Source organism: Argentina anserina, chromosome 4, assembly GCF_933775445.1.
Source record: "Argentina anserina chromosome 4, drPotAnse1.1, whole genome shotgun sequence".
NCBI classification, from domain to species: Eukaryota; Viridiplantae; Streptophyta; class Magnoliopsida; order Rosales; family Rosaceae; genus Argentina; species Argentina anserina.
The window spans coordinates 23,651,470-23,667,528 of record NC_065875.1 but is presented as its reverse complement, the minus strand read 5'-3'; the positions used below and the strand labels follow the sequence as shown (position 1 = coordinate 23,667,528).

At 36.4% G+C, this 16,059-nt stretch overlaps 2 protein-coding genes across 2 annotated transcripts; one reads left to right on the top strand and one right to left on the bottom strand.

The window, feature by feature from the left end:
• Positions 1-277: 277 nt before the first annotated feature.
• Positions 278-2,654, bottom strand: LOC126790075 (uncharacterized). Its single transcript, XM_050516211.1, has 5 exons — positions 2,260-2,654; positions 1,317-1,374; positions 1,101-1,184; positions 793-934; positions 278-672 (listed from the first exon to the last, which is right to left on the bottom strand). Exons 1-5 carry the CDS (start codon positions 2,633-2,635, stop codon positions 394-396), a joined length of 939 nt encoding a protein of 312 aa, XP_050372168.1. The 5' UTR covers positions 2,636-2,654; the 3' UTR covers positions 278-393.
• A 1,486-nt stretch (positions 2,655-4,140) lies between these two features.
• LOC126790057 (putative pentatricopeptide repeat-containing protein At1g13630) lies at positions 4,141-8,493 on the top strand. Its single transcript, XM_050516190.1, has 5 exons — positions 4,141-4,732; positions 4,906-7,037; positions 7,576-7,695; positions 7,778-7,903; positions 8,144-8,493. The coding sequence occupies exons 1-2, from the start codon at positions 4,321-4,323 to the stop codon at positions 6,951-6,953; spliced, it is 2,460 nt and encodes an 819-aa protein (XP_050372147.1). The 5' UTR covers positions 4,141-4,320; the 3' UTR covers positions 6,954-7,037; positions 7,576-7,695; positions 7,778-7,903; positions 8,144-8,493.
• Positions 8,494-16,059: the final 7,566 nt, after the last annotated feature.

Here is a 16,059-nt window from a genome sequence, read left to right as displayed (position 1 = left end):
TACCTTTTATTGGGTTACAACACTTGGAAAAAGGAAAAAGACAATTTGATTTTGATCCATTAATATTTTATAAAATGTAAAGTTTAGATGTTGTGACAATAAACATTCCTGTTCTCATTATGTAAAAATATCCACTTCTATATTTCTCAGTAAATAATGAAGTGTACAACTCACTTGGTACAATAAACATTACACATAAACACAAAAATGGACACATTCTGAGCCCTAGATCCACCTTGGATCCTAAGCTAGCTCTCCAGCTACATAATTTCATCATTTCATGCATAAATAATGAAAAATATAAATAATTAATTAATAAGTTATCGATTCCTAGCTAGACAAATGATATACAATACATAGAACTCAGTTATTAAGTTAAACAGGAGAGTGTAGCTAGATATGTCTCCAAGGTCTTTCTGCAAGGCTTACACACTCGCTGTACCTGTAGCAATCCACGAGATGATCGATTGTCAATCCAGCAGCCTGCATGAATGAGTACACAATGACTGGTCCAACGTATCGAAATCCTCGCTTTATCAAATCCTTGCTCATGGCTTCTGCTTTCGGGCTCCTCAGAGGAACATTTCTGGGGTATCTGAACCTGTTGATCACTGGTTTATGATTCACAGAACCCCACATATAGCTACTGAAAGACCCACATTCCCTCACTATCTGTATTCATTTTCGTAAGTTAAAACATAGATATATATCAGCTAGGCAGTTTTTGTATGTAATGGTGATCAATGTAATTGTAGTTAATTCTGAGATGAGCTAGCTAGGTTGCTAGATTACCTTTAATATGCATTTGGCATTGTCTACAATGCACCTGACTTTGCAGTCTGGCAACATTAGAGCTTTGTTGGAAGCTATCTCTTCAATTTGTTCCTCCCCCATTTTGGCAACGGTGTTTGGATCAAATCCGGAAAAGGCTTCCCTAGATGTAAGTAAGAACCTCTATGTTATATCATGCACCATATACATATAATTAAGTCATGCATGTTAATATGTATTACTCGATCATTAGTTACAATATCAGAGTACGTACCTGAGTACGCAGTTAGAAAAATAAGAAATTTGAAGTTATATATATGTATATTCACCTGAATAGCTCCCTTCTTTTGACAATTTCAGTCCAATTGTGGTCCATCAACATTCCAGACAGTGCCAGCAGCTCAAACAATTGACTGAAATTACAATGATTAATTATCACGGTGTTTTTATATAATCATCAATCATAACCAGCACTAGTACTCAGTCCATGATTAGTGGTTAAATAAGTTTGATTATGATAAGGTTATAAATAATTAAGGACTTACTTGTCGTCATATACTGGAACTCCCCAGCATTCATCATGAAATGCAACATAAACTTTATCTGTATATATCAAATTAATCCCACAATCAATCAATATCTGCATAAAATTATTTTCTTAAAAAAAGGACAAACTTTCTTCTTTCACATATTTGATCATGAAGACGCATGACTTATGATTATACTTGAGGTGGATGATGAAGAACCTGTAGTAGGTAGAGAATATTGTTGGTCATGATCAAGTACTATTTCAGAAAATGTAGCAATTATTCATTTTTTGGGGGTGAGCTTCAGATATATGCTTTTTAGATCGAAAAGAGTCGGTAAAATGTGTGCCTCATCATGTTGTTGTCAATTTTACTATCATCTTTAGTTCTTTACGAATCGCTACAGTAAACAAATGACTATATGTCTATGATATACAGAACATTTAGTTGAAATGTCAACCACTGTAGTAGATAGTAATGAAATATATAATGTTGATGACTTTTTTTTTTTGGTTACAAATAATGTTGATGACTTTCGATCTTAAGGATTATTATGTGTACTATCATTTTCTTTAGATTCCACGTCCCACCATTTTGTCGAGATCCATCCTATATGCAAATCAACAAAGAAGTCGAAAATCAAAAATTTCGAATGCAGGATGCATATCTCATAACGAGGACCCTGATACCATGTTTGAGACGACATGAAGTAATTTAAGTCATCCAGTAATGTATAATAATTTAACTTGAAGCCTATATTTGGAGCCTTCAAACTTTGAAATCAGAAGTTGAAGCATCCCCAGGCATTGCTTAAAGGTTGCCGTTGCCTATTGTAGACTATGGTTACCATTTCAAACTAGCTAGCTAGTGTCTTGCTTTAGTTCACATTAATCAACAAAGTTCACATAATGCAATGGGATGATGAAAATATTTTGCCACAGTACTTGCAGATAGAACTTACCACTATTCTTTGTGATCCAGTTGCACCTCCTTACCTCCCCATCATCAGTTTCCTGCTGTTGGACAACTTTAGGCACCGGAGACTCTCTTTTTTGGGGCGGTGAAATGAGGCGGAGTGCCAATGATATCTTCTGATCGAGTGGAGAACTAGATTCAATGATAGAAGAAGAGTCAATGGAGTTCTCTGACAAAGACAAGGATAATGATGATAGAGATAGAGAGGAGGATGAAGAACTCTTGTGAAGTCCAATTGGGTAGATTCTCTTTAGGTGTTTATAAGAGAAGTTGGGGCTGAATACAGTAGTAGTACTCTTCTCTTTGGGAACCTTGTTCTTCTCTAGAAGTGCTAACTGTCTTCTCACATTTGCTTTAGACATGTTGCAGAGGATAAGTGAATGAAGCTATGCCTTCAGCTTAAATTAGACAGAGATATATGTTAAGGCCGGTGATGAGTTATATAAGGGAGTGGGAAGTGGCCGGGAACCATATTAAATTTGAGGTATGAAAAAAAAGGCTTATGCTCAAAGTTGGTTGGTGAACTGTGAATTTCATGCATAACTATGGGTTACCATTTCCACCTTAATTAGGTCCCAGGCAAAATCCAAATTAGTACAGATAATGTCAAGGGGGGAAACATCATTATCTTTTCTCAATTTTCTTGAATAGATATGTTCCAAATTGACCTGAATTTAATGAAGCTTATTGCCATTGAAATAGTAATGCTTTTCTAGATGAAATGAAGCAATGTACCATCTGACTTGTTTCAGTTGCTTCCCCGTGATGTGTAGCAGATCAGGTTCTAGAGAGGTTGCTGAGTTTTCTTGGTGGTCAATTATCTATTGAGCTAAATTTTTTAAGATTCTCTATCACTTTCTAAATGATTTGCTTAGCCAATTAACCATGGACCTGTCTAGATCCATGTTCTTCCTAGCTCTCTTTTTTCTAAAAGAGGGAACACTCCCATTATTTCAAAGGGGAAATTTGTTTTAGGTGTGGGTGATTGTTTCAGCTCACCTCAACTGTGATGGGTAAATGGGTCCACAAAAACCAAAAACATTCTTAACTCCTACTCCTACTCCAAAACCTCACCTCATGTAAGCCTCTCAACTCTCAAGGTCTGAGGCATACCTGTTGCCTACACAGATAAAGATATCCCATCCATCATGTATAAGTATATAACTGATCAAATATTCTAGATAAAATGATAAATAGTCTCTCTCATGTGTTTAGTCAAAGTAGTATGCATCTCCTTCCTGGGTTGCTTCTCACAAATTCATATCAGATACTTAATGATCAAGTAGCTTATATTGTCTTCTACTCAACATCCTGATTCTTATTAATTTGTTAAACTAATGAGGAGAAGGAATATATAGAAAACAAAAATGAAGCCAAAACTCTCTAAATCAGTTCATTTTTGATCATCCATCCAACTGGTTACAGTGTGGTGTATCATCCATATTAAGTCAATGCCAATGTTCTAAAACATCAACGCTAACATGTGACAATTTGTTCCCCTCCCAAATCTCATGACCTCTTTCTTATTTTCCTTTAATAAATCATCCACAAACTCTCTCAAATTTCACTAAAATCAAATACATTCATCATGCAATCGCATAATACATAAAAGCATATGTGATCCAAATTATCTAATCTATTTCTGATCGATCCCTGCAAAGACTACAATCTTAGTTCTTGATTATCTAAGTATCTTAGTTCCTCCTAAAAAAAAATGTAACTTAGTTTAGTGTAAAAAAAATTGTATAAAATGCTCAACAATTCTAACCGACCGCAATACGACGTCGTTTATATTCATTTTGCCCCAACTCATATAACCTCTGCATAAAACCCCTTCTCTTTTCATTTGCCTGAACCCTTCAAACTTGCCGGGAAGCCACAACGGCTCCCTTAAACCCTAAACCCCCCAAAACCGACTCTCCCTCACTAAAGCTTCAATCTTTAATGTCCTCTCTCTTTACCCACATCTCTCTCCTCTCAGATTTCCCAATTCCTTAAAAGCCCAACACCTCTTAGCTTTCGCGTAAACCCTAAACCCCCAATTTCTATGCTCAATTTCATCCATAGATGGAAGAAACCCACCCTTCTTCTCCAAAACTCTCGAACCCTCTATTCCCTCATCTTCACTAAACCCTCCTCCGCCGCCGCCGGCCCAATTGGCGCTACCAGTGTCGCCGAGCTCATCACCGGCCTGAGAACATTTGGCCTGGGTCGAATTCGAGGTGATCATTACTATAGGAGCATTATTTCGAGCTTGAATCAGACCCAGGTGGATTCAATTGTCGAAAGGTTGAGTCTTGAGGACCCTGAATCGGGCTTCGGGTTGTTCAGTTTGTTGAGGAATGAGTGTGGTTTTCGGCTTTCGAGGGCTTCGATTTTCACAGTTGCTCATGCTTTCGGGGCGAAGAGGCGGTTCGAGGAATTACATTTGCTTGTGAAGCAAATGGTGGAGGAGGAAGGTATGGTTTCTTGTGGACTTAAATTCTTGAATGGCTTATAATGTGGTTTGTTGCTTGTGTTTATCGAAAATGGATTGGTGTTGGTTTTGTGTCACATTAGTAATGCTTTGTGTTTTGGTATTGTTATGTGCAATGTTGTTGTTTATATATGTATTATTGGTGGTTTGTGATAGGTTGTGGTTCTGCAACATCACTTTGTGAGCTGCTGTTGAGCAGATTTAGCAAATGGGGCTCGAGTGGTGTAGTGTGGGATGTTTTGGCGTTTTCGTATTCGAAAAGTGAGATGGTGTATGATGCCCTGACTGTTCTTGCTAAGATGAAAGATCTGAATTTGAAAATTTCCACTTTGACGTATAATTGCTTGTTGTATAATCTAAGGCACACGGATATGATGTGGAATGTGTATGATGAAATAAAGGATAGTGGAGCTCCTGAGAGTGAGTATACGAATTCTATACTTGTAGATGGATTGTGTGAGCAAGCCAGCATACAAGATGCGGTTTCGTTCCTCATGGAAACTCAAAGGGAGGAGAGTGTGGCTTCAGTTGTTTCGTTCAATACCATTATGTCAAGGTTCTGTAAATTGGGTTTTGTGGATATTGCAAAGTCATTTTTTTGTATGATATTCAAGTATGGACTACGTCCAGATTCGTATAGTTATAATATTCTTATACATGGGCTGTGTGTAGCAGGTTCGTTGGAAGAGGCTTTGGAGCTTACACAAGACATGAAAAGGCATGGGCTATACCCTGACACAGTGACCTACAATACTCTTTGTAAAGGGTTTCGTCTACTTGGTTTAATGACCGGAGCTCAGCAGGTCATTCAGAGAATGTTGGTTAAAGGATTGAATCCTGACCATGTTACATATACAATTCTAATATGTGGGCACTGTCATTCTGGCAATATTGAGGACGCCCTTAAGCTTCGGGAAGAGATGCGTTCAAGGGGTTTTCAATTGAGCGTCATCCTGTATAGTGTATTGCTCAGCAGTTTGTGTAAAAGTGGACGAATAGAGGAAGCATTAAGATTGCATTATGAGATGGAAGCTGTTGGCTTGGAACCAGATCTTGTAACATGTTCCATTCTCATTCATGCCCTATGCAAGCAAGGAAGTGTTCAAAGGGCTATTCAAATATATAGAAAAATGTACTTGAAGAGAATAATTCCCCGTTACTCAGCACACCGCGCTATTCTCTTAGGTCTGCGTCAGAAAGGGAATATATCTGAGGCAAGGAAGTACTTTGATACTCTAACAACAGTCACAGAGGATATTGTTTTGTATAATATTATGATGGATGGCTATGTGAAGCTTGGTAATGTTGCAGCAGCCTTACAGTTATATGAACAAACAGTTGAAGAAGGAATAACTCCTACCGTAGTCACGTTCAATACGCTTATCTATGGTCTCTGCAACAGTGGAAAACTAGTTGAGGCCCAACAGATGTTGAATACCATTGAGCTGCATGGAATGCTACCCAGTCCAGTTACTTATACAACTCTTATGAATGGTTACTGTGAACAGGGAAACATTCATGGAATGCTTGAATTGCTCCGGGAGATGGAAGTAAAAGCTGTAGATCCAACCCATGTAACTTATACTGTAATTATCAAAGGGCTCTGCAAAAAGAGGAAGCTGCAAGAGGCTGTTCACATAGTTGAGAAAATGTATGCGAAAGACCTAATCCCAGATCAGATCACATATAATACCATCATTCAATGTTTCTGCAAAGCTCGAGACTTGAAGACAGCTTTTCTGTTGCACAGTGAGATGTTAATGCATAATCTCAAGCCTACTCCTGCTACATATAATGTTCTCATCAATGGTCTTTGTGTGTATGGTGACCTGGATGATGCTGACAGGCTATTGGGTTTTCTTGAAGACGACAACATCAATTTGACAAAAGTTGCTTATACAACACTAATTAAAGCACATTGTGCAAAGGGTTATGCACGTAGGGCAGTGGAGATCTTCAATCGGATGGTGGAGAAAGGGTTTGAAATATCCATGAGAGATTATAGTGCTGTAATTAATAGGTTATGCAAAAGGTCTCTAATAAATGAAGCAAAATATTTTTTCTGTATGATGCTATCTGATGGGATATCTCCTGATCGAGAGCTCTGTAAGGTGATGCTCAATGCTTTCCGTCAAAACGGGGATTCAAGTTCACTACATGAACTCCTTGCTGAGATGATCAAAGCTGGCTTTCTTCCTGATTAATCCATGGAGGAGGTGATATTGCTTGGCATTTGCCTCTCGAAAAAGTTGTTCACTGGCTTATAAGAAAGGGGTTCAAGCCATGAGGTATTGCTAACAGTATGTATATATGTGAATACTAACCAGAAATGAAAATTAGACTGGACCAGCACTTGAGAATCCTTTTCTAGCTTTTTCGTAAAAACACAGGGTAGGTACCATCTTATAGCAAGACTGATGCTGAATAGTATAGAATCACCACAACCATTCTGAGAAAAATGCATTCAGTTCTGATGAACTCTTGAAGTTTTCTTTAAGTTATGCACTGAGTATGCTGGAATATAACTGCCATTGTTCCTTTTCTCTGTATATCATCTTCATATCTTTTATCCTTATGTTGAGTAAGTTGGCTAGAAAACTGAAATATCTGTATTTCTTTCCTATTTTTTGCTGCCAAGAACCGAATACTCTTGTTGCTTGAATGCCAAACATATATTCTGCCAATTCAGGGGAATTTTACTTGTGGATTTGGATCCTCTAAGGGTGTTAAAAGCTATAGTCATCACTTCGTATGTGTAACATGAATTTATGTAAACAGCAAATGCGTAACTTCTAGGTGGTCTTAATTCTATGGTTTTCTGTGCAGCTTTCAGGCCACCCTCTTTCCTTCCGGACAAGGTCCTTTAAGAGATGCAAAGAAGTGAAATCTGATCTGGCATAAACTGCAGCTCCTGTTTGTGGCATTTTCCTAATATGGGACTCTAAAGTAAGTCTGGATATGCTTTCGTTTGTTTGAGATAGATTGATTGTATAGACTAACTGTAATGTGTGCCCTGATTTAATTACAGGATAGTTCCAGAAGCCAGCAAAGCATTGATAAAGAGCCTCCCTGGCAGATGGCGTCAAAACTGGTTCAAAGAAATCTCTCCAGATTGTTTTATTCCCTGAAAATTGAGTTCTCAAACTATTTGCTGGTAATATTTTTGTTCACCTATCATGTAAATTTGGCTTTATTTTAGTGTTTCCGTGTGGCTTCAAGCAAAAATCTTAAATTGCTTTTTCATTCACTTTGTTGGATATTATAGCTCAGGAGTCGAGAGTCGTGTTCATGGTGGGCTGGTGTTCCCAAAAGCTATTTTCCCTGTTTTTCTTTGTAACTAACATGATACCTGATAAATAATTTGTGAGTTGTGACTATATGCCCTTTCTTGCAGGGAAAAAGTGCAAGTCATGCATGTATCTGTCTCATGCCTTCCAGAAAGGCCACCTCCTTGAGTTCCGCTTGAATTGTATTCGTCGGGACTATATAGCTAAGGCAGTGGGGATTATTCAATGCTGAAAAAGGAGCTGTGAGGCGGGTTTCTTCTAAAAAAACCTAACACATACGGCTTGCCTGCCTCTTGAAATCACGGCCGAATTCAGTAAGGTGGATTGGTCATCATGCTCTCCTCGCTTCAGGATAGCATGGTCATCAGCAAGAGCATAACAGGTACTTCTTGCAGTGCAGTCTGAAATTTATATTATTTCACTCACAAGTGATAATTTGCTACACTTAGATTTTTTAGGGTACATACATGTTGTGGTTGTAGGTATAGATACGGTTTGTAGAACTAATGAAACCATTGTTCTTAGACAACAGATTTTGTTTTTCACAGAATTCATCCCTTAATTTCATTATTCCCCGGAGGACAGAGAGAAACCAAAGCATCCGACTGATCCCCGTTTATGCCAATAGAACGAAGAGCAAGAGTTCCTCACATTTTAAAAAAAGTTGGGCAAATTCATAGGAACAAGGAATCTATATTAAAAACGGAAAAGCATTCCCCGTAGATTTAGGGATGGTGTTCAGTCTTATAGAAGTACCACTTTATTAAGAACTTGAAATAGTTCATCATCTTCCTTGCTCTTTAAGATCTGTTAGGCTCACGATGAGTGAAACCACCAACTATCCAAGGCCAAAAAAAAAAAAACCTCTACTCGCCAGACCTCTCTTAGGAGTCAGAATCAGAATGGCAAAAATCTTCCCATAGATGTTGCCTTCTTGATTCAAGATAAGTTGTTTGAGGCTGTTGACCATCCTTGTTTCGCTAGGGTATGCAAAGAATGGGAATCCGTTTCAAAACAATATAACCAGGCAACACACCACATGCGAGAGGGCAAGGTACTTCCCCTTTTTCTGGAGCTCTACTCACTTCCAGTCCGAATCCAAACACCGTCAAGGACTGCAGAGCGTTTCTACAGAGAAGAGATACAACAACATTCGCTTGCCGGTGACTTATGGCAGAAGGTGCTGCGGCTCTAGCCATGGCTGGTTGGCCACAGTAGACCTAGTAGGTCTATCTCTGAACATAACCCTGGTGTACCCTGTCAAAAACTCCGTGGCGCTCATTGGTCTCCCTCCCTTGGACTTCATCAAGTCCTCCACATTGCCGGATCAGGTGGACTACTACAGGATCCACTACAAGAAATACATCACAAATGTTATATTGTCCCAAAATCCCATCTCACACCCAGACAACTATCTGGTCATTGTGCTCTGCAACCGTGATACAAAGTTGGCTTTCATTAAAGGAGGACGAGATCATTGGAAAGAATTGGATAGGCGACAACGCTACCTTCAGGATGTTACATTCTATAACAACCAAATCTACGTCGTCGGACGTCAGGGAAGGATTGTGTCGTTTGATGTTAATGTGTGTAATGGACCTAGGAAGCTGTTAGTGAAGTTACTCAAAATCAGAATGATTAGAATTAATTAGACTAAGTCAGTGATTAGGACAATGATTAGTTCATACCTTGTAATGCTGACACGTATAACACAGCTAAGCTTAAATAGCTGACTCTCTCCCTTGTATTCCTAAGTTTTCCAAAATATCAAGAAACAGAATTAGTTACAGTCAATTTCTCTCTCTATTTTCTTCAAGCTTTCATGGTATCCAGAGCCAGGTTCGATCGGAGACCTTGCTCAATTCAGTGATTAGCTTTCTCTTCAGCTCCGATTCCGGCGACGTTGTGTTCGCTGTGCTCGGTTTCATCAGATGTCGTCAAGATAAGTTCGATTTTCTCCAACGATTCATCAAATTCTTCATATAATTCAGCTTTTGCTTCTCAAATACTTGATCGAGTACTCGGATTTGCTTATATAGTAGAGATTTTAAGTCTTTTTCGTTTGCGTTGTTGTAATTGGTTGAAATTTGCTATGAATCTTGAAGTATTGGTGTGTTCTGAGACTTACAGTTGATAATTGTGAAGTTGTGGCTATTACTTTGCCTAGATTCAAAGAAAGAAATGTTAGATATGCCTCTGTATCAAATTTTTTAGGCCAAACCTTGCAATCTTGTTGATAGGAGCACTTTGTGCGACGTTCTTAACATGTTTTTACCTCAATTTGTACTTTTCTTAGCCCTTATTATTGTACTATTGAGTCATTGAGTCGTAGTAAGAGTCTTGAGCGGTATTGGATGCATTTTTGTGCTTACATGAGTTAAAACGCATAATTGGTTTAGAGTCCTAATTTGACTAGGAATCCTTGTTAGGTTTTGAAACTAATTATCTCTTACTTATGATTTTATTTTCTTATTTTCAGATTGGATTGAAGAGATAATTAAAGAAAAAAAGATGGAGCCAAGTCATGCAACAATTAAATAGAAGATGATCATTAAAGGCATAAAACATGGCATGTTTTAGGGATTAAAGCATGGCATGTTTTAGGGATTAAAGCATGACATGTTTTAGGAAATAAAGCATGGCATGTTTTAGAGAATAAAGCATGGCATGTTTTAGAGAATAAAGCATGGCATGTTTTAGGGAATAAAACTTTCCATGTTTTAGGGATTAAAACATGGCATGTTTATAGGAAGAAAGAAGCAATTTTCAAACCCTCCATCTTTCCTCTATATATACATGGCTTCACCTCTCAAATATGATCACTTCTCATTAGCAATCAAGAACCAAAACTCTACTAAACACCACCATAAATTTCCCTCACAAATTAGCCAAGCCGTCCACCCCAAAACTATCATCATCTCCACCGAGTTTCACTATTGAAGACACATCTCCAAGGTTCCTACAACGTGTGATTCTCGCAACTCATCTCCATGGCTTCGTCTATTTGTGTTAATCTACAATTCTTTGTCTATGAAGATTGTAAGTTATTATTTATGTGGAAATATTGGTTTTGTATTTGTTTTAGAATTTTCAAATTGTATTTGATATTTTTTTTAGACTATGCCGAATCTATGTTCTTATAATTAATGAGTTTGTATTTCTATTGTTGTGTTCTAATCATCTTTCTCATACTTTTAGATAATTTTCAGATATGTGCATATGAATTTAGTGGTTGGATGCAATCCCTAAGATTGTGTTTGAGTGCTAGATTCATCAACCATATTAACACAAATCGAATCATGCCCTAAGTAGGTTCGGTTTGTGTTGATTAAAAGTGGTAAAAATTCTGGAAATTTGCATGTGAAACCATGGTGGGTGACGCCACACATGAAACATGTCTCCAACAAAGATTTGGTGCTTAAATGTAATCTTGTTTGATTTCTACTCTAAGTGTTATTGAATTCGATTGCATGCAAATTTAGATTAGGCCCTAAGTCAATCTAAATGTTAATTGAAATCTTGCATGATTAGATGATCCCCTAAGGCTCTAATTGTATTGGTGTCTAAAAAGTATGTAATTGGTCGAATTAGAATGCATGATAGGTTCGAACTTGTAATTATGTGGTGTAATGGTAAATTTGGTTTAAGTTTGTTAAAGAGAAGTCGATCATGTAAATAGTAATTTAGGTTTTATTTTAGTAGTTAATAATCAATATCAAACCCCCCATTATTTGTTAACACTAAAAGTTTAGAGTTCCCTTCAATTCCCCGGAAAGAACGATCCCTGCTTATTCTATACTAACGATGATGTTTTACAGGGTTTATTATAGACGTTTTAACAAAACGCTCTATCATTTTGGCGCCGTTGCCGGGGAATTGAGAAAATCTCAATTCTTTAAAGTGTTAATTTTGTACTATATTGTATATTTGTAAAAATAAATTCATGTGAATAGTACGATGAACAGTAACATTCCGTAAAAACAATTATAAGTTTTTTTTTACATCTAAAAAAAAGTAAATCTCTGTAATTTTTTTTTACTTTTTTTTGGTGTAAAAATGTAAAAAAAAAGTAAAAAAAACTTTATCTTTGTAAAAATAAATTTTGTGTACAGTAAATTAAAAAAAATTAAAATAGGATTGTGTATGAGAACAGTACTAGGTAACAGTAAAATACGCACAGTAAAAATTAAACTTTAAAAAAAATTGTGATAAATGTTTTAATTTTGTTGTAGTATGCATATAGGATACTTGTTAGACTTAGATAATTTTTAAGGAAACTAAATGTTTATTTATGCTTAGTTTTTGTAAGTTATAAAGTGAACGAAATAGGTAAAGTCCATTTTGTTAATATTAGCCTTAACCCTCCATTTGTACCTTGCTAAGGTCACTTGGGGTTGAGGGCGGCTTTTATTAACACTTTGCGAGCAGTCTAACACACAAATTTATTCCGAGCTGAGTAAAGGGCATGCTATTTTCATTACCCTGGTTCAAGGTTTACAAAATTGGATCTCAGAGGCCCATAGACTGACATACATCTCGGTGATGGAGTCGATAGTGGAAACATCCTTTCGAGGGTGTAGCCTCCGTGGTGTCCAACAAATGAGTCCTGCCTTGCGACTATCTCTGAATCTAGCTATCCAGCCTTCTGAAACAAAAGAATGAGTTTGTGTCTAGACAACATACTTAGGCCGCATGTCCACCTCGCTTTATAACTTAGAAAATAACTTTGTATAAATAGATGTATATAGTTTCAAAAGAAAATAATATTCTAACTTTTAAGGTATATCGGATAAAGCAAGACCCTTACCTGGGGCTGTTTCAGTCTGTTGCACAGTTAGCTCCTCTGCTCCACGTACCTTAAATGTTAGGATTGTGTGTGAATAAAATCAATTAGACTTAGTAATACTTTATGTAGATTTCGTAACATTAAAAATAAAATAAAATAAAAAATAAAAAAATTACAAAATAAAAAAAAACAAAAAAAATGAAAAATAATAACAAAAAAATGATTAGAGGAAAGAAGTTCCAAGTGGGCCAGAAAGTTCTGTTATTCCATTCGAGGCTTATGTTGTTTCTAGTGAAACTTCGTTCGCGTTGGGTTGGCCCATTTGTTGTTACTAACATGTTTGCTCATGGTGCAGTTGAGATTCAAAATGATAAAACAGGGAAGACATTCAACGTGAATGAGCATCGACTTAAGCCCTACTATGAGCCATATGAGGAGCACACGCATGAAAAGACAATTGTGAGAGATGCGCCTAAATGAGAATGAACATGAGAGAGTCTAGGCTGAGAGACTATAAAACTCAAGCGCTGCATGGGAGGCAACCCATTTCAACCGTATCTGTGGAGGAGTCGTCTACGGGAGTTTGAATTTTCTAATCCCTTCACTCTTATGGTTGACTTGTATATGTGTTGATATGTGATCTTATTCTATGCTTGTGAATTACATTCTTACTATTGAGCTTACATTGAGGACAATGTAATTTTCGAAGTGTGGGGTAGGGTTGCAAGTTCATTGATTATTTGTGTCATGATAAAAAAAAAATTTATTGCTTTATTGAGTCTTAGGATGCCCCTAAAGTCTAGGATGATTATGTCTCTAAAATACATAGATGATGGTTTTGCATTTCATACGAATTGAATTGTAAGTTTCATTGATGATGTGGATTTGGTATGAACATGTGAGATTTGGATTAATTGATTATGACATACATGTTTTGCTCAGTTTAAAGTCCATAACAACCTGTGAGTTTTTGAACCTATATGTACTTTTTTTTTCATGAGATGTAATTTAAAATTTCGTGATTATTCATGAACCTCACTATTCTTTGCATATTCAATAACTATGTGTCATAGCTTTTAATGGACTCTAGAATTTACTAGAACTCACTTTTGTGATTGTTGAAACATTTAAGTCATAAAATGCTCTGATTTTGAAAATGATTTATGGATCATTTCTAGGAATACCACCACTTTAGCCAAATAATCATGTATCCCTATATGTGCCCTGTTTGGGACCCCTTAGTTGAACCACATTTGAGCCTACATTGAGCCTTTTATCCATCACCTATGTTATCACCATGCTTAGTATAGTTACATCTACATTTTCCTATAGATTTGGCAGAATTCTTATTGAGATGATGTTGTGATGATACATGAAATAAGTGTGGGGTGGAAGACATTTGAAAAAAAAAAATCAACAAGCTTTTAAGCAAGCATTGCCGAAAAAAAAACAAGAAAAAGAAAGAAAAAAGATAATGATGAACTCGGCAAGAAAAGAAAAAATGTTATGTTGTCTTTCATTTGTGATTTGGAGTTGAGTTGTAATTGAAGGTCTAAAAATTTTTACTTGACCTTTGTCCATGTTCACTTTGTGGTTAGAATGATGATTGTGCCCAACTTGTTATATTCGGCCCCTGATGGTGTGTGATGTCATAAGGATGATGTTTACTCTGCTGAGTCTATAAGATTACCTTTGTGATTCCTTGATATTCCATGCCTTTAGCTACGCCTAAACATTTACCTTATCTAATGATCCTAATGATTCTTAAAATGAGCAAATCTTGGTTTGTGGAGATGATCACAAGAGTTGAGCATATGGTTTTGGTCCATTTGTGCACTTAGTTGTTAAATGAGGTTTTCCTATGTTATTCACAAAGTGCTTTTATTTGTTGAAATATGCAAGTTATTTGATGCCTTAATATCCTTTCTCTTGCATATACTTATGTGTGAATGATAACCATGAATCTGAGTGAAAAGAAGAGAGTATGCCTTGTGAGAAGGATTAGATTGACTAAACATGTTAAATGCTTATTATCTCGTATCTGACTTATTCATACTATGAAGCATGTTTATGAAACTTGGAATTTATGTGCTTACATTCAAATGCTTAAACTTGAAAACTATGTGTTTTGAGATTCTGAGACAATCATTTAGGGGCAATAGTGTCTCATTTAGTTTTGCTAAGGGACTAGCAAAAGCCAAGTGTGGGGTAGTTGATAGGAGCACTTTGTGCGACGTTCTTAACATGTTTTTACCTCAATTTGTACTTTTCTTAGCCCTTATTATTGTACTATTGAGTCATTGAGTCGTAGTAAGAGTTTTGAGCGGTATTGGATGCATTTTTGTGCTTACATGAGTTAAAACGCATAATTGGTTTAGAGTCCTAATTTGACTAGGAATCCTTGTTAGGTTTTGAAACTAATTATCTCTTACTTATGATTTTATTTTCTTATTTTCAGATTGGATTGAAGAGATAATTAAAGAAAAAAAGATGGAGCCAAGTCATGCAACAATTAAATAGAAGATGATCATTAAAGGCATAAAACATGGCATGTTTTAGGGATTAAAGCATGGCATGTTTTAGGGATTAAAGCATGACATGTTTTAGGGAATAAAGCATGGCATGTTTTAGAGAATAAAGCATGGCATGTTTTAGGGAATAAAACTTTCCATGTTTTAGGGATTAAAACATGGCATGTTTATAGGAAGAAAGAAGCAATTTTCAAACCCTCCATCTTTCCTCTATATATACATGGCTTCACCTCTCAAATATGATCACTTCTCATTAGCAATCAAGAACCAAAACTCTACTAAACACCACCATAAATTTCCCTCACAAATTAGCCAAGCCGTCCACCCCAAAACTATCATCATCTCCACCGAGTTTCACTATTGAAGACACATCTCCAAGGTTCCTACAACGTGTGATTCTCGCAACTCATCTCCATGGCTTCGTCTATTTGTGTTAATCTACAATTCTTTGTCTATGAAGATTGTAAGTTGTTATTTATGTGGAAATATTGGTTTTGTATTTGTTTTAGAATTTTCAAATTGTATTTGATATTTTTTTTAGACTATGCCGAATCTATGTTCTTATAATTAATGAGTTTGTATTTCTATTGTTGTGTTCTAATCATCTTTCTCATACTTTTAGATAATTTTCAGATATGTGCATATGAATTTAGTGGTTGGATGCAATCCCTAAGATTGTGTTTGAGTGCTAGATTCATCAATCATA